Genomic DNA, 21,103 nt, shown 5'->3' with positions numbered 1-21,103 from the left:
CTTAGCATCCCCCTTTCCACTGTAAATTCCACCTTAAATGTGGCAGCTCAACCAGCAGGTCCAAAGCAAGCCGTAGTTTCAGTGAAGCTAAAGTTAGCGACAAGATCTATTTTTTTCTATTACTTAATGTTATTAGAGCCCGTTAGTAGTTAAACAAGACATGTCTCTTTTTTAGTAAATTTGTATTTCACTCAAGTTCAGAGAGTTTTCCGTTCCACCTTAAATGCAGTGGCAGTTACATTCAGAGTAATCCAAACAGAATAACTAATATAAAGCCTTTGACAAGGTCTTTTCTGACTTTGATGTTGCGTGAACGTGTATATTTACATTACATAATGATAATAATAAAATCAATCTAACTGTTGGGTTTATTTTTTATGTAAACACTAATGCTTTAAGGGTAGGTTGCATGTTTCTTATCCAATTACAAAATTAGTACAAAAACAGTTTGGTTTATTTAAGTAAAATGTTCTAAAATGGGCTCTGAGTTGTGCAGCGAGCTCAGTGCTGCCACTATAATCAGGAGATTGCTGGTTCGAATCCCGTTCATGTAGCTTGCCATCGGCTGCCGGAGCCCTGAAAGAGTACAATTGGCTTTGCTCTCTATGGGTGGGTAGATGGAATGATGTCAATCAGCTCAAGGCGTCTGTGAGCTGATGTATCAGAACCGAGTCCCTGCGCTTTTCTCCGAGCACACTGTGATGCTACTCGGTAATGCTGCATCAGAAAAGAGGCGGTGGCTGAATTCACATGTATCAGAGGAAGCATGTGCTAGTCTTCACTCTCCTGATGTGTTGGGGCATTATTAGTGATACTAGTTTACTATTACTAGTGATAGAATCCGAATGAGTGGGTTGGGTAATTGTAAATTGGCGAAAAATGGGCTAAAAATGTGAAAGGAAAAAAAAAAACTCAATTAACAATGGATTAGTTTAATATGTTATTTTGATAATAGATTATCCTATAATCAAAATAACTATTAGTTGCAGCTAGGGGTGTGCCAGATCATATCGTACGCGATAATATCGTGAACGATATTATACTCTAAAAATATCGTGCCATATCACTCACCCCCACTTATTACATCAGGGTACTACTTTTATCACACTGTTTTCATTTTCCATTATATATCTACTAAAGACAGATTATATCTGTCCAGTATCATTTATTTTACTTCAATCCTGGTAACATGGAGATATTTAGAGTACATTGTAAGTCACCATGACATTCTGGATCATTGACTTCTGTTACAAATCTGATCAAATTCTTGTATTTTTGTGTATATTTTATTATAAATTTATATCGCCAAGAAATACCGTGATATTATTTTAGTGCCATATCGCCCACCCCTAGTTGCAGCCTTAGAATGATAAATATGATATATATGTGATATCCGAGAATGTTGAGACAGATATCCCCCCATTTTTTTTTTTAAAGCTCAAACTTATAATTCTTCCAACCCACATATTTTTGATGTCCAATGAAAAACATGTATCTCTAACTTTATAGGAAAAGGCAAAAATATTATTTTTTTCAAAAAAATCTTCTTGAAACTGGTCTTCAGGGACCCCACCCAGATGGTCCAGATTTTTGCTCCAATTATATTCACAACACAGACCTGAGCAAAAATATGAAGGTTCTCTTAAGAACAAGTTTGAGAACCACCACTGCACTACTAGAATACACTAACTGTTGCTGTGTGTCCTCCTGTCCACCAGGGTGCGCTCTATAATCATCCAGCAGGAGAAAGCTCAGGACAGAGAGAAGCTGCTGCTCAAGTTTATTAAGATCATGAAGGTAAACTTTTAAAACACAGCCTGTTGTTATTTTCATCATTAATATATATGAGAAAATGCATATAAATGATATGATCAGAAAATAAAGCAATTTTTTTATTTCTTTTTGTATTATAGCATCTGCGGAAGCTGAATAACTTCAACTCATATTTGGCCATTCTGTCGGCTCTGGACTCTGCACCAATCAGGAGGCTCGAGTGGCAGAAGCAGACGTCAGAGGTCAGTCATAATGAGACGTTGAATTTTCATAAATTTTTAATGTCCTGTGTTGAAGATCTGTTGATGGCTTGGAAATAAATTACAGTATATTTATGAGCTCTACTGATTACTCTCTGTCTCCCTCTCAGGGTTTGGAGGAGTACTGCACTTTGATTGACAGCTCGTCCTCTTTCCGAGCTTACAGAGCAGCGTTAGCTGATGTGGAGCCACCCTGCATCCCTTACCTGTGAGTGTGTGAGAGTGTGTGTGTTTGACTGTTACAGTACAAAATATTGGGCCTCTGAGAACATGAGCGATAAAGTTATTCATCAGGGCAGTAAATACATATTTCTACAGTCACTACCTAGTACCTAGTGTATCTGATATAAACAGGTATATGAAATTATCGTCTCTTCTTCTCCGATTTTTCAGGGGGTTGATCCTGCAGGACCTGACCTTCGTTCATCTGGGGAATCCAGATCTTATTGAAGGAAAGGTGAATTTTTCAAAGCGCTGGCAGCAGTTCAACATCCTCGACAGCATGAGACGCTTCCAACAAGTGTGAGTACTGAGCTTTTACTTACTCCCTTTTACTTTTCAGGTTAATTATTATTAATAATTCATAGAGATGTACCAATCCAGGGTTTATAGCCTCCTCTGTTCTGAACACCCCGTTTATTGCTGATAAAGAACCAAAGTACAGAGATGCAGTTCTCCTGCTGATAGAATAGACATGTTTGTTTCCCCAAACAGCTGTTAAGAAATATTAAGGATGATATTTTATGTAGTAACTCAAAAAAATGATCAGGATGTATGATCATATAGTAACTGGCAGTTCTTTATTTGAACATCATCCGTAGTACGTCACAGAAATCTGTGTGGGTTTTGGCCTCCGAATCTGCCAACCGACATTCCCCCAGTCCTATTTCATAACACCAGTCAGGTTGCCAGGTTTAGACAACAGAATGCAAACAGTGTGCTGAAGTCTTAGGAACAGGTGAGCTGGCAATTTTTGAGCTAAACGGGTAATCACTGAGCTTCAGGAAGGTTGCTTACTATAGCTACGTAATTTACTACAACTGAAATATATAGAACTTACTTTCACTGATCAGCTACTGAGGAAGACTTGTCATCACCTGCCACTGTGTGTCAATCTGGCAACTTGCATGAGCTTCACATCTGGGGTCAAGCAGGTGGAGAAGAAAACTCTATCCGGTGTTTGGGAATTGGTCTCCTGTAGCCATTTCACACTCGTTTTCATTTATTACTGATTTTTCCTAAAAGGAATAGAATATCTTTGTTGTTGCACAAGTAAAACAAAACTGGATGGTTTTAGGTAGAGTGGCTTAAACCAATCAGTGCACAAAAGATATATAATCTCAGATATTACAATACATTTTTCACATTTCACTGAAGATTTTTTGAGACTCTTAATCAGAGCTCTTCAGATCTTGACCTTGAGTCCAGTTTCCACATCTGTACTTTGTAATCTTTGGTTGGTGTGTCAGTACATTTTCATTCACTGCATTTATCTAATATGCTGTTTTAGAGCACCTCACAAGGTTACTCTTGTGACGGAGTTTTCCAATGCAGAATTAGAGGAGTCTTGCCCAAAGGCATAGTTACCCAGACAGAGAATTGAACCCCAGTATTCCACCTGGTGTTGCTGGCTCTCTGGCTGAGTGTGGTGCTATCTGTTGTGCCACATCATCTATTAAGTGGCCAATTAGTTATTATAACGGTATCCTTTAATTCCACTGAGAACAAAATCCAGGACTGGACACTAGATTCAAGGTTTCAATCTATTCTGTTATCTTCTCTAAATGCGCCTCAGTGCTGTAGACTGTAATGAGTAATATGATTATTTTGGTAGTCGACTAATCTGACTATTATTTTTTCATTTAGTCATTTAGTCAGTGATTATTTCTGCCATGCCCTCCATCTCTGCTTGCCTAGTTTCCTTTATAGATTTTTTAACAATAAACCGTAAGATTTACATAAACTTCAAACGTCCAAAACATTGCCCTTTAAAGGACCATTATAGATTATATTTTTAGTAGTAAATGATAAAATTCTCAGGTTTTTTGATCAGATATTAAGAAAACATGCTAAGTTAAAGCACTGGCAGCTCTTTTCAGCAGGGTTCAGCCAGTATGTTTTTTTAGGACAGTGCAGTCCATCATGTCGCCTCTGACTGCTATTTCTGTCCCCAGTCCTTTAAATAATTGATTAGTCAAAAATGAACATTTGGAGCCTACACAATTAAAAAAAAAAAACATTGTTGATTATAGCAACTAACCGTTGCAGCCCTTATGAGTAATGTCTGTTTATGCCACCTAGTGTGCTTTGCTAGAATAAAACAAAGTATTAGAACTAGATCAGGCTGGAAAAACTGCTGTGTCCTGGTTCATTAAAAAATAAGCTAGTGGTTCTTACCCCCACTCATGCAGCTTTGCCATCAAGCTGCCGGCGCTCAGAGGGAGCACAATTGGCCCTGCTCCCTCCGGGTGGGTAGATGGAGCTCTCTCCCCACATCACTCCTGGGGTGATGTCCGCAGCACAGGGCGTCTGTGAGCTGATGTATCAGAACCGAGCCGCTGCGTGATGTTGCATCAGCAGCAGCTCGAAAAGAAGCGGTGGCTTCACATGTATCGAAGGAAGCATGTGCTAGTCTTCTCCCTCCTTGTGTGTTGGGACATCACTAGTGATAGGGGGAGTCCTAATGGGTCGGTTGGGTAATTGGCTGTGCTAAATTAGGGAGAAAATTGGAAAAATTTGAAATAAAATTATATTAAAAAAAATAATAAGCTAGTAAGTAAATAGAGATTATGAGAGGGCGGGAAAGGGTTATGAGTAGAAAGACACGGGTAAAGGAAGAAGAGTAGAGAGGGAAAAAATTTGTAGGTTGTTTCTGTTCAGCGATAATAATTTCTTATTTGCATTGTGCCTTAAGGCAATGCATGTATGCGTTTTTTTGTCTTTCTTCTCGAAAGGGACTGCTCAAAAAAATATATATGCAAAAAAAATAAGCTTTGATCAGTCCCAATAATTAATCCCCTGGATCGGGGATTCATCACAGGTACTTAATTATGATTATTGAAATTAACTGGCAACTCTCTCTGGGTTTGTGTGCGCAGACACTACGAGCTGAAGCGGAACGACGACATCGTTACCTTCTTCAACGACTTCAGCGACCACCTGGCGGAGGAGGCGCTGTGGGAGCTGTCCTTAAAGATCAAACCACGGAACATCACACGCCGCAAAACAGAGCGCGAGGAGAAAACCTAGAACCCTGTGAGCTAGAACCTCTTCCACAACGCTTTACGGCCAGGCGGCGTGAAGCTAGCCTTTCGGTGGTGAGCTAAAGGACGGGATAAAACAATTACAAACCTTTGCTGAAAGGAGGAGACTGAAGCAAACGCAATATACTTTCCCCCAGGGGAGAGGCGGAACATTATACAGATATATGCATAGACACACGTGCACACACACAGTGTAAGACTTAACTTGTATATATGCATATTTTGTGTGTGTGTGTGTGTGTGCATGTGTGTATGTGTGTGCATGTTTGTGAGAGGAAGATGCAGATATTTGGGAGGGTTTGGTTAATCTGGATCACTGTTTATGCATCAGAGAAGACCAGACGCACTCATAAATACTCAAACCCAGTGAACTCGAGCTCGAACAACGCCCGGCTCAAACTGGAGCAGCTGGACGTTCTGCTGGACGACCGCTGGGATCTGAGACGGGAAACAGAACAAGTGAAATCATGTGGGAAAACTAAAGACTTTGGGTTAAACTGGATTTTGTGCGTATGTGTGTGTGTGAGCGAGAGAAAGTGTGTGTGTGTGTGTGTGTGTGTGTGTGTGTGTGTGTTTGAGAGAGAAAAAGAGTAAAAGTATTTGTCTCCGTCCCGATGGCATCAGCCAGCTAGACCAGACTGTGATGTCACAAGTAGGGGTGGGGTAGCTACGTGTTGCCAGGCAACAGTTTGCGTATAAGTTGGGTTGTTTTTAATTGAATGATATATATTGTGTATGATATTGCTGATGTACAGCTGCGGCGTGTATTCTCTGCGTATATAGGAAGCAGTTATGAGGAGAGGAGAACAGGTGGGTCTTTTTGTATCTCAAACCAAACAATTTATGCACTAAAAAAGAAAAGAAAAAAAAAAACATCAACAAAAAGCAAAAACATTAGGACTGACGATGCTGTGATCTCTGTCAATTTGTTCCAGTGTCCACGTGCGTGTGTGTGAGGATGTGTGCAAGTCAACCAGTCTTTAAGTGTGCAAGGGTGTGTGTGTGTGTGTGTGCGCGTGTGTGTTGTGGTGTTGCTGTAAATTCCTGGGAAATTGTTTTGTGCTACACTCACCACATATTGTGCTTTCATCCACCAATAAAACTGCTCTTTCTATATATGTATTTATTTGTTTGTGAGTTTTTGATACATATTCAGGTGAAGGAAGCTCCTGGAACAATATGCTCCTTCTTTAAAGGAGAAATCTGGTGTGAAATTCGGCAAAAGAGACTAAAAAAGATGGACGCCGTGTCGCTGTTCCCATTCATTTAATGAAAATGAAGCCAAAATCTTCCGCCATGTTGGCGATTCTGAAACCCGAGTCTGCGCAGTAGAGACCAGAGGAGGGAGAAAGACTGTGGAGAGACAGCCTACTCATTTAAATAACCCCGCCCCTGAGGGCTTCCTCCACAGAGCTCACACAGTCTATGGTCCCACCCATACAGTCATTGGTGCCACCCCGGCTAGGTGTAACCCAGCCCTTTTACAATAACCACACCTTTTTGAATAGAGCTGAATAACGCTTTAAAAAACTAATTCTGTGGGGATATAAAAATGTGCGCATTACACAAACTGCATTGCAGGTAAAAGACACTGAAAGACGTTCAATAGAGTAAATACTAAAAAAAAGGACTAGCAGAGGCTGTATTAAGTGTGTATTAATATTTAATATTGTTAAAACTTTGACATGAAAATAAAAAATGAATTGCGAGTGTCTGCAAAGCTTTCACAGTTATGAAAATACATTAAACAGCAACAGAGAACTAGAAATCGGACAGTAGAAAATAGAATTCCACGGGTATATCAATGCACTAAAAGAACAGATTAATGTCCTTAAATATTAAATAGCAAAATATTATATTATTCTGTGACAGCTACACATGCATACATTATAATTAAACATACTTTAAGGCAATTAAAATCCATGTTTCATAGTATGTTTTACTAAATATAGCATTTAGTAAAAAAAAGGAAGAAAAATAAGATTTACATGAAAAAAGTCATGTAAAAATCAGGCAGTTATTTTAGGTAGTCTGCAAACTTTTATCCTTCTTAAACTTTAAAATTGGAGTAGAGCCATTCTTGAGATTCCTGAGTGAATGATAATTATGAGCACTGTACCGGTTTTACAACATTCACTGTTCGATAATCTTGAAGCCTTAAAATGATTCACGCTCCTTTTCCATTCTCACCCACTTCAAAAACTGATAAATGCTTAATGGCCAATTTAACAGAAACTCCTTCATTTGACTGGAGTTTGACTGTTGTTTTCACACCTGAAAGTCCAGACCAGTGTCCAAAACCAGGGTTCCTGTGTTTGTTAGCTACATCGTTTACATTTGGCCCGGTTAGTTTCGGTTTCACACTGCAGAACTTTGACCTGTTCTGTCGTAGGCTGTCTCTCTCTATACTGTACACTGATTGGTTTGTAGAATGTAATCAGTTCAGCAAGGTACGTTTCAAGGTGTTGTACTGAATCAGCCTTTCTAGTGCATGTGCGTCAAACAGCAGAATGAGTAACGGGTTCTCCTCAGATTCCTTTTACTTCTGTTAATAAATAAGGATTAATCTACAGTTTCAGTAGATACAGGAATCACCAACCTAATCCGTTGTGCCCATACTGCCATGTGACGTGTGTGTGAAGGGGAGTCAGATTTCAGCACAACACCAGTTCTTTTTCATCTTCTATTGTTTAATGAGTGAACTTTCTGTTATCCAAAAGTCCGAACCATCCAGAAAAGTGTTCTCGCACTGCAGACGAACCATAATCTGGTTTAGACTACATTTACATTACCAGGCTGAAGTGACTCAAACCTGTTTTTTTGCTCAATGTGGTTTAGATCAGATTTTTTTTTTTTTTTATGGCTGTGTGAACGTGCCGTATCGGATTTTTTCACTTTCACATGTGGTCCTAAATCAGATATCAAATATCCAATTCATGGACATGTGACATGAATGGGAACGGTCAAATCTGAATTCATGCATCTTTTTGTTTTTATGCATGCGCTACGTGCTTCTCTCTCGTACCCACACTCTATCTCTTGGTGCAGCTGTGCAGCTATAGCTGCAAAAACAGCAAAAGCAAACCTGGTCTTTTTTCACCTCCTCTACCTGAGCATGAACTTCAGACCAGCTGTTTGCTCTCCACTCCAGCAAAAGATGCTAACTCATCCATTTCCCTTTATAAAGCTACGAGTCGTCTCTCAAATATGAGTTTTTTTTTGTTGGTGGTGAAGAAGGCGACGCTTATACATGTATCAATGTGCGCATTTGTGGCGTTTCCAGGACAGATTAGTTCACATTATTACACACAGATACAGGTAACTTACATTTGTGAATGTGAACCGTCAAGATAGCCAAATCTGATCTGAGCAAAAAATCGGATTTGATCAATGTGGCTTATAATGTGAACGTAGCCGTAGTTGATCTGGACCATGGCCACATCTTTTTGTCCGGCTCGTGGTTTACAGCCCATTTCACACCAGCGGTTTTGATTCAGATCAAACAAGGTACTGGTAGATGTAACAACACTCATACTTTGTCTGAAACTCTTCTAGATCCTTATCAGATGTCAATTCTTCACCACAGAGCTGCTCCTGACTGGCAGTTTTGGGCGGTGAAGCCACTTTGCTGGTGACCAATGCTGACTAATGCTAAATGGGTGGAGGAGGCCTTAGGAAAGATGGAGCTTCAGTGTGTAACTCACAGTATGCACCAGTATAGCGTCAGTACACACCAGTATAGAGATCTATATGTAAGCTAGAGCTTCTAAAGTGGGCGGTATATGGAAGCACAAGGTAGGTGAAACGGATTCAAATTAGGTCCAGCTTTAGGCTCTTGTTGCTGGTCTGAGATCAGTTTATCCAGTGTATTTATCCGTTTATTCCCTGCACTGAGGCTTAGACTGGCTTTTTAGTACCTGATCTTGGATCAGCAGATTCTGTCATTTAGCTTATTCAAAATTAAAACCTTTTTCAAGTCAGATGACTTCATTAAGCAGCTACAAGATAAAATGTGTTGATTTCCTATTGATGAAGATATGTGATCAGTGTGAGGAACAGTAGAATAGTGATTATAGTCTCCTGTGTGTGTGTGTGTGTGTGTGTGTGTTCATGAGCGTGAGGTATTAAACCATATAACCTTTCTTTCTCTCTGTGTGTTAATGTGGTCGAGTGCTGGGCTCCAGTAAAGGGCGTTTTGTGGGCGTGGTCGGCACAGCACAGGCCTGTTCGGCTTCCTTGGGAACGGGCCTCTTCAAACCCTGCCCGTGGGCGTGTCCGTTAACGGCTCCTCTCTGCCACTTGCAGATGTCGCCACTCAGGATGTCCTGGATGTGCTGCACGATGAGATTAATCGCCACTGAGAAAGAGAGACAAAGAAAGAGAGAGAGAAAATCTGTGATATAAACCTGTTATTTAAATAAGCATAACTTTATTTTTTATTGCTTCTCCAAACCTTTTACACGGACAATTACCCAACCCACTCATTAGGACTCCCCCTATCACTGATGATGCCCCAACACACCAGGAGGGTGAAGACTATTATCACTCCATCTAGCACAGCACAGTAATATCATTCTTTTATCAGAAAACAGCGACTAACTTAGCTCAGAATAACAGTTAGCTGTTAGCCAATGTGCCTAAACTTCTATTGTGTGCTTCATAATAAGAGTCCTACTTTACTAAACTTTTTAATCAATAGATGGACAAATAGATACAAAGTTAATATTGAGGACAAAAGAATGAGAAAATCATAGGGGTGTGACGAGACACTAATATCAGGAGAAATAAGATTATAAAAATAAAAATAAATTAAGTCATATTAAGCCTATGGTTTGTGATTTTTTTTCTCCTATGCATAACCATAACCAGTCATATTAAGACTACGCTTGAAGTGCGAACAGGGACAGAACATTTTTTTAATACAGTACAGAGCTAAGGGATTAGCACAACTGCCTATAAAAGTCACGTGTAGGATTTACTTACAGTATTTACATATGGTTTGTGTCTTGTTGGTCACTCTGTTACCGTTTATTGTTTCCACTGGAGCCAAAATGCAGCCAGACAAACAACTTTAAAATGGGGTAGAGAGAAAGAGCCAATCAGCTTGCTGGTTTTGCGGAGCGCGGTGGGCTAGTAATGACAGAACGTATCTCCTCCACCCCCTCCCACCTCGGCGGTGCTGATACTATGTTTGCATACACCACAAACAGTACGAAGTTGCACTCCTGCTGTGTTGCCAGATCCCGCTTAAAAAGTCCCCACTAAACTATTTTATTTCCCGCGAGACAGGTTAAAGCTTGACGAGAAATATCGTCACGTTTTAATCTCGCGAGATCTCGTGCCACCCCTAGAAAATCATGAAAAAAAGAAGGCAGAGGTGACAGAAAAATTTTACCAAATAGGACTGGACAATTAATCAAAACCAACTTTTAGAACCCGAGAGTGTTCATGTACTGTCTTTCTTATAAAAACATACTCCTGCGTGTGTAGTCACGTGACTTTGTCCCATGCAGTCTACATTAGGAGGGAGGATTCAAACATTGAACAGTCAGCTGACCTACTCAAGCAGCTTATAAAAAAAGTGTATTCATATTTAATTCAAATAATTGTTCATCATTTTTTATTAAGGTAAAATGTTCAATTAATCATGATAATATGAGGTCATACCATTATTTAGCACCACTAGGAATTATAAAATGCAAAGCCAGGCTTACCCATGTTATCCACTCCTCGAGGAATGATCACATCTGCATATTTCTTGGTCTAAAAAAAATGAGAAAATGAGAAATGATGAGAGTGAGTACATGGAAATCTGACACCTTCTGTCAATATTAATTTTTTTAATATTACTGGGTTTGGCAGAGCATGCGTGTTGTGTGCTCAGTTATTATTATTGCTTATTAAATCCTAAAATAAAATCTTAGAATAGATACAGCTGAACACAGATACAGTAAAAAGAGACTAGTTGAGATCTAGTGAGCTAGTCTGAAAAACAAACTTGGTTCCTCCTGGTCATGGTCCTCAACCAGTGCCCCAGTGGATGCTCAACAGCTTATTTAACATCATTAGGCACTGATTAACCAAACTAGGTGTTGATATGAAGATACCTATTAATAATACTAGACTTCTCTGAGGAGATGTTTTGATGATTTTTTATATGAATGCTATTTGTATTTATTCTCTTATTAATAAAACACTTACTGTCCACATATCTTCTACACAATTCTCGTGAATGATATGCTTCTTTGTAGCCTGTGCATATGTGTGTGTGTGTGTTATAGAGTGTGAGGGGTGTTTGTTTTCTCACTGGTAGGCAGAACTCCTCAAAGGCAGGTTTAACGAAGGTGGTGTACTGTGTGAGAATCTGCTCCAGGTCACGTCCTCGTCTCATGTCCCTCAGAACTACAGAGAACACAAGTGAAGAGAGTACAAAAACACACACTGAATAAACCTCAGATCAAGCTCAGGTTATCACACAGTTTTCACAAAGCAGAATTTCTCATTAAAAACTGAATAACTGAAGCTCTGCACTCATCCAGTCCTGACACAGTCAGTAGCTGTACATGCGGATGTTTAAACTTCCTGGGGTTTAACAATAACACTGAGCATGTGTTCATCACCTAATCACACTCATAACTCAGAACCTGGTTCTACATTAGCTGTAGCTCCTTTATGACATTATTTGTAAAAAAAAAAATAATAATAAATAACTCTATACAAATGAAATTGAATTGAGTTAAATTATCTTCTATGGATGTTCCTAAATATTGACCTGAATATATTCTACTAGTCCAGTTAGATAATTTCATGATAAATTGCCCAATAGAAATGAAAAAAGGCTGAACATTAAGTGTATTCTTCCTTCTGTAAAGCCTACAGGTCTGTAATTGGACTGTACACTGTATCCCACTACAGATGTTCTTCTGATTTTTTTTATATTTTATTAATCAAACTGTTAGGGTTAGAATTAGGACCAGAACTATGGATAGGGCCATCAAAGAACTAGGTTGAGAGGAAATTAAAGTGAATTTAATAGATAATATAAAATATTAATAAATAAAAAAAAGGTTTGTCTGACTGCCTTCAGCTTTGATTGCTGCACACATTCACTGTGACATTGTCTCAATAAGCTTCTGCAATGTCACAAGATTTATTACAATCCAGTGTTGCATTAATTTTTCACCAAGATCTTGCAGCAGCATTGATGGTAAAGTCTGATCTCTGCACAAATTCTTCTCCAGCACATCCCAAAGATTCTCAATGAGGTTAAGATCTGGACTCTGTGGTGAACTCTCTCAATCCATGTGTGAAAATGATGATCTCATGATACCTGAATCACTCTTTCACAATTCCAGCACCATGAATCCTGACATTATTATCTTGGAATATGGCGTGTCATCAGGGAAGAAAAAATCCATTGATAGATTAACCTGGTCTATATTCAGTATATTCAGGTAGTCAGCTGACCTCATTCTTTCAGCACAAACTGTTGCTGAACCTAGACCTGAACAACTGCAGCACCAACCCCACATCATTTACTTAGTTAAATTCAGGTGGAGACTTTTATTTTGTCCAGGCAATGTATTTAAATGATGTAGAGTGTGTGTGTGTGCGCGAGTGTGCGTGTACCTCTGCGTGACAGGCGCACGTCTGAATCTGTATCGACAAACAGTTTCATGTGGAACATGTCTCTGACCTCCTGAGTGTAGAACACCAGGATCCCTTCAAACAAAACCACGTCTGCAGGATACACACGGATCTTCTCCTCTAGCCTACACACACACACAAGCACACGCATCAAGTCTTTCCTTTACTGTGTTTACTACAGCTGCATAGCCCACATAATTCAGTTTTTAATGTAAATTAGACATTAAGTAAAAATAATAAGCAGTGTCTCTGATGGGAAGCACTACGATTGAGAACAAACTGCTAAACAGACTGAATCCAATGAAATGTAGTATCTATTGTTTGGGGCTGTGATTTTATTTATTTTTTTACTTTTTGTCTTTTTTTTTAAATCTGTTCCTTTATGTTGTGTCAAACTTTCAACATTAATGCTCCAAAATGACTTAGAATAAAACTCTTGTTACATTGTTTTTCCTGTAAAGTTGCTGTTTCGTAGATGAATGTATGTAAAATACACAATACTGTGTTATTTTTACAGGGGGCTGAGAATTGAACGCTAGTTACGTATGTAACTGTGGTTATGTGAATAGTGGATGACCGCCAGGGTGGTGCTTTAATGTGAATGTATCACTGCCGTGCCCACGGTGAACCGAGAGTAGTATACCAATGAAGTCACTCACGTGACACAGCGTGTGACGCATGAAGGGGTATAATACCCCCTGGCACTCGCTGCTCCTCCTCAAGTCCTGGTTCTTCTCGCAATCCGAGTGACCAAGAACCCTGGCGGTCATCCACTATTCACATAACCACAGTTACATACGTAACTAGCGTTATGTTTCATAGTTCCTGACCGCCAGGGCGGTGCTTTAATGTGGATGAAGCATACCAGCGATGTCACGAGGAGACTCCGGACAGAACCGCCGTAGATAAGCCCTCGGTGGCTGCCACATTCATACTGTAGAAACGAGAAAATGTGCATGGTGACGACCATGTGGCCGCTGCACAAATCTCCAATAGAGACACTCCTTGAAGCGCAGCCCAAGATGTGGCGATACCTCGAACAGAATGTCCTGTAGTCGGGGCCGACAGGGGACGATCCGCAGCCCTGTAGGCCCCTCGAATAACCTCCACCAGCCAGTGGGATAAACGCTGCTTCGAAAGTGGGTTTCCCAACTTTGCAGCAGAGAAACAAACAGCTGATCAGTCTCACGAACAGCCGTCGTAGCTGACACATAAGCCTGTAGAGCCCTCGCAGGGCACAATTTCAGTCTCCTGGAATCAGAACTGTCCACATAGGCTGGAAGATCAATGGTTTGGTTCACAAAAGCAGGATTCAACACCTTAGGCAGAAACGCAGCGTTCGGCCTCAGTCTCACACTGCAATCATTCAAGCCCCATTGTAAACACAAGGGGCTGACAGATAGCGCATGCAGCTCACATCTTCGCTTCGCTGTACAAACAGCCAGCAGGAAGGCAGTTTTAAGAGAAATCCATTTTAGCTCCGCCAGCTCCAGCAGTTCAAAAGGAGCCTCACAGAGAGCATTCAGCACTAGCGGAAGATCCCAGGGGGGATGCCGCAGCGTACGAGGGGGAGCCAGTCTCTTCGCTCCCTTCAAAAACGCAGTCACCAGCTTATGAGAGCCTAAGGAAGTACCGTCCGCAGGTATTAAGTGGCAGGCTAAGGCCGCTACGTACACCCTGAGCGTTGAAGCAGTCCTGCCTTCCTTCAGTAATGTTTGAAGAAAGGATAAAACTGTCTGTAGCAGAGATGTGGGTCCACACCCTTGTTAGCGCACCAAGCTGCAAACACCTTCCATCTGCCCTTATATAGAGCGCACGTAGAAGGAGCTCTAGCATTATCAATTGTGTTTTTGACTTGGGCCGTACATGAGTCTAGCTCAATGGTGGGCCTAAGGGCCACAGCCACAGCTGGAGTTGCTCCGGCCGTGGGTGCCACACTTGTCCATTCAGTTGTGAAAGCAGATCCGCGGAATAAGGACAGCAGAGTCGGAAACCATGGTTGATACGGCCACCTCGGGGCCACCAAGAGTACCCGATGCTGTTCCAGACGCACTCTGTCCAGGACAGCCGGGATCAGTGGTAAAGGGGAAAAAGCATAGAGCAGGGTTCTTGGCCCAACGGGCTGTACAAAGCTGTCTCCGAAAACCAGAGAGGGCAGTGTGTTGTACCAAGTGAGGCAAACAGGTCCACCTGGGCTTCTCCGAACCGTTCCCACACCAGCTGCACTACACCTGTGTGCAGTCTCCATTGCCCTGGGTGGAGGGAATGGCGAGATTGCATCCGCCGTGGTGGTGCCCATCACATGAGATGCTCTTAGAGACAACACTCTGGGGTGAACCCACGTCCAGAGCTCCTGTGTAAGTGCCAGTAGCCTGCGGGACCTCGTTCCGCCGAAGTGATTCACGTGATAAACTGCTGAGATATTGTCTGGTCTCACTAAGACATGTCTGCCGCGGAGCACCGGGAGAAAATGTCTCAGAGCGAGCGCTATCGCTCGTAACTCCAGGATGTTGATGTGGTCCCGTGCTTGCCGCCTGGACCAAGTTCCTTGTACAGCTCTGTGGTTCCAAACGGCCCCCCAACCGGTGGCTGATGCGTCTGTAGTGATCACTTCTCTGCGAGAAGGAATCTGACCCATCGTCACCCCTGACAGCAGGAAGGGTGTAGATTTCCAGACATCGAGGGCAGTCAAACATTCGCTGGAAATGCGAATGAGTGTGCGCCTGTGCCATACAGCGTCCAGCCTTAAGATGATGAGCCACATCTGGAACGGTCGGATGTGGAGCTTTCCCAACGCGACAACCTGTGCAGCAGCTGTGAGAAGTCCCTGCAGTCTCAAAAGCCTCAAGTATTGCACCTTGGCGCCTCGTCTGAGGCTGTGAATAGCCGATAATATATCCGCGGCGCGGGCTGGAGGTAGGGTGGCCAGCATGCGACGCGAATCCAAGACCAAGACTAAGAAGGTTATTTTCTGAGTTGGAGTCAAAGCACTCTTGTTCCAGTTCACCGCGAGCCCCAGCGCCTGCGTGTGCTGCAGCAATCTGAGTGTGTCTGTGTGAGCCCTCTGCTCCGAGGGGGCACACAGCAACCAATCGTCGAGATACGGTAAAATCTTTAGCCCCTGGGCCATGAGGGGGGATAAGGCCGCCCGCATACATCTTGTGAACACTCTTGGTGCCAGTGAAAGGCCGAACGGCAGAACTCTGAACTGAAACACTGTTTTGTAAAGCAAACCTTAGAAAACGTCTGTGTTCTGGAACAATTGGAACGTGAAAATAAGCATCCTTGAGGTCCACCAGGGTAAACCACTCTGCTTCGGAGACCGCGTGAAGAACAGCCGCGGTGTGTAACATCCGAAACGGGAGAACCTTCAGAAACCTGTTCAACCAATGGAGATCCAAGATCGGCCTCAAACCGCCGTCTTTCTTTGGAACAACGAAATAAATTGAATAGAACCCCTCGGGGTGAACTTGAGTCTTGAGCCTTGAGCCTTGGTGAAGCAGCCTCTATCAATTCAGCCGAGGGGGTCTTGTCCGCTCGGTTCTCTGTCTGGCTGTTTACAGCTAAGATCAGGCTCTTTAGCTGGTGTAATTCCGAAACCACCGAGTCCACGCGGTTAGAAAACGCTCCATAGCTTTTCTTTTTCCGTGGTGGCTCTAACGAGCAATCCGCGCTCCTTTTTCCGCGAGCTTTGGTTGCTGCTGCGGGGAGGGAGGCCTCACTTCGCGCCTCCAGGCCTGCTAGCTGCTCGTGGCGGGTAGCCATGGGGATCATAGCGCAGTCGATGCACGGATCAGAGAGCGCTTCGCGCAGATGGTCCAAGCCCAGGCAAGAAGGGCACAGCCGGTGTCCGTCATAGGGCTCCAGGATGGCCGGGCATTGCATGCAGCCGATCGCTGCGCTAGCCAGGCCGCGGCTCCGGGAAAAGCGCTGAAAAAAACGCCCACAGTGGCCGCTAGCCACTGGCTAGCCTCAAGTGTCGAGCGCTACGCTGCACGCTAGCGTGAACTCGGTGTACCGAGCACCAGACAGCTAAGGCAGAGATAGCTTAAGAGGTACCGAAGCTAAGCTCGAGCTACCGTGGAGTGTACTCACCGTGCTGAGCCTCGACGAGAAAAGCACAGTGAGCACTGGCGAATAATCCAATAATCCAAGAGAAGATGAAGATGAAGAAAAACAGCTCTAGAGGTCGGAAAAACCGAAGCTCTGAACGAGCTGCACTCAATCGTTTCTGGGCGAGGAGAGAAAGAGGAGGAGCAGCGAGTGCCAGGGGCTATTATACCCCTTCATGCGTCACACGCTGTGTCACGTGAGTGACTTCGTTGGTATACTACTCTCGGTTCACCGTGGGCACGGCAGTGATACATTCACATTAAAGCACCGCCCTGGCGGTCAGGAACTATGAAACATAACACTCTTTATCTGTACAGTAAACGTTTACACAGTTAAACACTTATATTAGAATAAATCCAAAAATCAGTCAGAGAACAATCTGTGTTCAATTAATCATCTCCAAAACTCTCCTCTAACTAGGAAATTTCAGTTATTTATAGTTATTGATGTTAAATCAGGTGAGCTGGTGAAGGAATTGAACACATCCTTTGAGGTGCTGGCTGAGGATGTCCAGGAGAAATCCAGGAGGACCTAAGCTTTGTTCTTCAGACTAGCTCACAAGATCTAAACTATGTTCTTCCCAATGAGAAGTTCTTGTTTAGGTTTTCTGTATTTGTGTTTATCTGCATCTGTTGTAATGGATTTTGGAGCTTCTGCAGTAAACACTGTTAGCATCATGGACATATTATCATGTATAATATTAATTAAATGCTGAGTTTAACTATAAAGCCCACCTGGAATGAGTGATGAAGTCATACGTGGGAACCTCCACTACCTTCCCCTCCACGATATCCTTCAGAGTCTGACACATCAGCTCCGTATCAAACGCATCTAAAACAGAGAAGAAGACAAGGATACTTAACACAATACAGATACTCAGAGCTGTCATATAAGACTCATTAAAGTAGTAATAACAATAAAAGTTTTATCAGATTTTGACAATTTATATAATTTATATGATTGAAAATAGCCAGTGTCCAGAGTTTCCTTTGTTTCATATTTTCATATAACTGGTGTACATACATTTCCATTACTCCATATCTACATTAGCCTATCAATATCTGATTATGTATATAGCCAAACATTACAGAGTGCCTGTTTGTTCTAAAAAAAACAAAATCAAGAACCAAACCGAACCAAAAAGGACACGTCACTCCACTGCTCATTGAGCTCCACTGGGTACATTATTGATACCATAAACTAGGGCTCTAAAATAATATCACGATATTTCAGGGTATTTTTGCGATAACGATATACCTGGCGAAATAGGAAAACTAAAATAATTCATTTATTTCAGGAATATAGTATAATAGTACAACAGTATAAACATAATGTGGCAAAATAAATAATATATCATAAAATAATATAATGCAGCAAATAATATTGCAGAATATTTAGTGCATGCATATAAAATGCAAACTAAAACAATTTATACAATAAATAAACGTAAAGCTTCACAGTAAAGTAGACTAATTTTAAGAATAGACTAATTTTAAGACAGAACAGCCCTACTATCACGATATGGATTTTTAATATCATGATATTTCTGTGTCACGATATATTGTATACGATATAATATTGCCCACCCCTACCATAAACCCATAGACAACAACTGTTATCGTAACAATGCCTCAATATTATGCAGATAGTTTGTAGCTTGAACCATACCTGGGTGGTCGAAGTTGTACTGGCCTTTGAGAGCTTTGGATTTCTGATCTGGGGTCAGCACTCGGTAGAAGCTGTCTTGGCTCACGATGACCACTTTCCTCTGGCGATGATCCACCTTGTTCTGGCCCAGCAGCTCCATGATCTTGGCGCACACTGTGGACTGATAGAGAGGGCACTGTGTGACCCACTTTCTGCTGCATGGACCTGACTGACTACTGGCCTGGACATGTGCATTTCTTGGTGTAACACTAGAGGGTTTTATAAAAAGCTCGCACAAGAATATGAGTCTATTTTGTTGCTTATTATAGTCATCCAGATATTCCACATAGGCCTGTGGCAGTAATTACATTATCCACTTATTATACAGTTTATGGACATGGCCTCAGTACTGCAGATTGTGTTTCACTGCTGCATGTTCAGTTACATAAGAATAAACACTACTATTTTTTAGCCAGTGACCAGTGCACTTACACCAGAAACTTCATACACACTTCATACACATGCACTGTGACAATTCAAAACCTGTTACTGGAGGCTAATAGGCCTTTCTTTGATAATTACATTATCAAATAATGATACAATAAATGGACATGAACTTAATAATATTTGATAATAGTGATCAGTTTCTTCAAGTAAACGACTGCAGTAGATGAAGAAAATAAGTATATGATTCATTACAATTTAGTTGTCTTTTAAAGGGTATACATGCTTTGTTATGCTATTATATTATCATTATTTCAGTGACAGTTAATGGTTTTTAAAATGACAATAATACGGTTTATTGCAATTATTTCTGGAATGATATATCATCCACAAAAAAAACTACTTAAGGCTAATAGGCAGAAAATAATTAAAGGCAGTTTAAGCTGCGAGAAAAAGAAAAACTACAATTCCTATAAGGCTTTAAACAAAGTTAAAAATGTGAAAATTTTATTGTTTAATAATCAATATAATTAAAACATTAAACCTGTTTAACTGCTACTACAAAAAACACTAAATATTGACAAATAATTACATTTAATTGTATATTTTTTAAATATATTATTTGATTATATTATCACAATTATCACAACTTAATAAAATTATTAAAACTTAAAACTGCTTTATGCTATATATATATATATATATATATATATATATATATATATATATATATATATATATATATATATACACTAATTTTTATATCAATTAATTTTTAATTAATTAATTTACACTTGTCATTAAAATACTTTTATTACTATATTATCACATTTATTTAATCACAATTTAATAAAATTATTAAAACTTTAAACTTAGGTTAACTTTTTAAAAATGACTAATGAATCACATTTATCACAATTCCAATATCGTCCACAAACAGTTCTAGTTACAGGTCTAACTGTTCACTACATGATGAACCATATGCACGGGCTATGTCCCAAACCGCTCTCTACACTTTGTAGTGCACTACTTTGGTTATACAGTAATACAGGGCTGCACATATAGAGCACTACTGTCAGACTGAAGACATTAATGAAGAGAAGTGTGAACTCGGTCAGTCTGACTGTATCAGCGCAGGGTTTAGGAGTTATTAAGGGTTATAAGGGTTTATTAGGGGTTATTAGGGTTACCTTGCCGCTGGCAGTTCCTCCGCTCACCCCGATAAGGAAAGGCCGGTGTCGCGGCCGCTCCGCCTCAGTGAACGGGCCGGACAGGTCCATGACCGCGCGGCTCGGCTCTCTCTCGGTCTTTAGGTCAGAGCTGAAGTCCGCCCAGCCTCATAAACCCGGGAGCGGAGCGGCGGAGAGTCCCGGGCGGTGAGACCGTGAGTTCAGCAGGCGGTCAGTCCTCCGGTTCTCCGGTTCCTCCAGCAGACATCCTGAGCTGTGTTTTGGTCGTTCGGCGCTGCGTCACTACTGACAGACCGACTGCGCAAACTCCGTAAACTCCGCAACGAAAGAGCGATAAAACACCAAAAACGAGCTTTAATCCGTATCGATTTTAACTCGAAGTTCTTCTGTGTTAATATTTACAGATCAAAAGTCGCAGAAAAAACTGCTGAAAATACAGAAAAAAAAAATAAAATAAATAACTGCAATTCAGCAGCTTTACCACAAGATAGAGACAAACAAACACCAGACCAGCGAATTAGGTTCAAGAGCCGCAGTAAAACTATACTGATATATTATATTTATTCTGTGTTTTATATACAAACATGTAGTTTATAAACACGCCATATATTTTTTTTATTTTAGACTATTTGTTTTATGTTCTGTTTTACCTTTTTATTTTATATCTACCACTTTCTTTAGAAAAGTAGTTTTAACTGATATATTTTTTTTTAATAGAGGATTAGATAAAAAAAAAACTAATTATTTATCTCGTTATTTTCCTGTC

At 41.0% G+C, this 21,103-nt stretch overlaps 2 protein-coding genes across 8 annotated transcripts in view; one reads left to right on the top strand and one right to left on the bottom strand.

Annotated features, from left to right (window-relative positions):
• The window catches only part of rapgef1b (Rap guanine nucleotide exchange factor (GEF) 1b), a 62,459-nt gene extending 56,041 nt beyond the window's left edge, over positions 1-6,418 (top strand). For all 7 annotated transcript variants that reach the window (XM_049466703.1, XM_049466702.1, XM_049466701.1 and 4 more), the window contains 5 exons: positions 1,719-1,797; positions 1,914-2,015; positions 2,144-2,241; positions 2,427-2,555; positions 5,132-6,418. In XM_049466703.1, coding sequence (XP_049322660.1) covers positions 1,719-1,797; positions 1,914-2,015; positions 2,144-2,241; positions 2,427-2,555; positions 5,132-5,282 — 559 coding nt within the window. In that variant the 3' untranslated portion in view covers positions 5,283-6,418. The remainder of the gene's footprint in view (positions 1-1,718; positions 1,798-1,913; positions 2,016-2,143; positions 2,242-2,426; positions 2,556-5,131) is intronic.
• Positions 6,419-6,941: 523 nt separating this feature from the next.
• Positions 6,942-20,639, bottom strand: uck1 (uridine-cytidine kinase 1). The gene is made up of 7 exons (XM_022676395.2): positions 20,338-20,639; positions 18,725-18,884; positions 17,791-17,887; positions 12,926-13,068; positions 11,604-11,698; positions 11,011-11,059; positions 6,942-9,653 (listed from the first exon to the last, which is right to left on the bottom strand). Exons 1-7 carry the CDS (start codon positions 20,425-20,427, stop codon positions 9,454-9,456), a joined length of 834 nt encoding a protein of 277 aa, XP_022532116.2. The 5' UTR covers positions 20,428-20,639; the 3' UTR covers positions 6,942-9,453.
• Positions 20,640-21,103: the final 464 nt, after the last annotated feature.

Source organism: Astyanax mexicanus, chromosome 17 (assembly GCF_023375975.1).
Source record: "Astyanax mexicanus isolate ESR-SI-001 chromosome 17, AstMex3_surface, whole genome shotgun sequence".
Lineage (NCBI taxonomy): Eukaryota > Metazoa > Chordata > Actinopteri > Characiformes > Acestrorhamphidae > Astyanax > Astyanax mexicanus.
This window is presented reverse-complemented; position numbering and strand designations above follow the sequence as displayed.

What these genes read in the sequence shown, in the direction of transcription:
- uck1 (XM_022676395.2), bottom strand. Translation starts at nt 20,427, where the DNA reads ATGGACCTGTCCGGCCCGTTCACTGAGGCGGAGCGGCCGCGACACCGG. An exon ending in GTACAACTTCGACCACCCAG is followed by an intron (nt 17,888 to 18,724) that starts GTATGGTTCAAG and finishes TCTCTGTTTTAG; the next exon opens with ATGCGTTTGATACGGAGCTG. An exon ending in GACTTCATCACTCATTCCAG is followed by an intron (nt 13,069 to 17,790) that starts GTGGGCTTTATA and finishes GTGTGTGTGTAG; the next exon opens with GCTAGAGGAGAAGATCCGTG.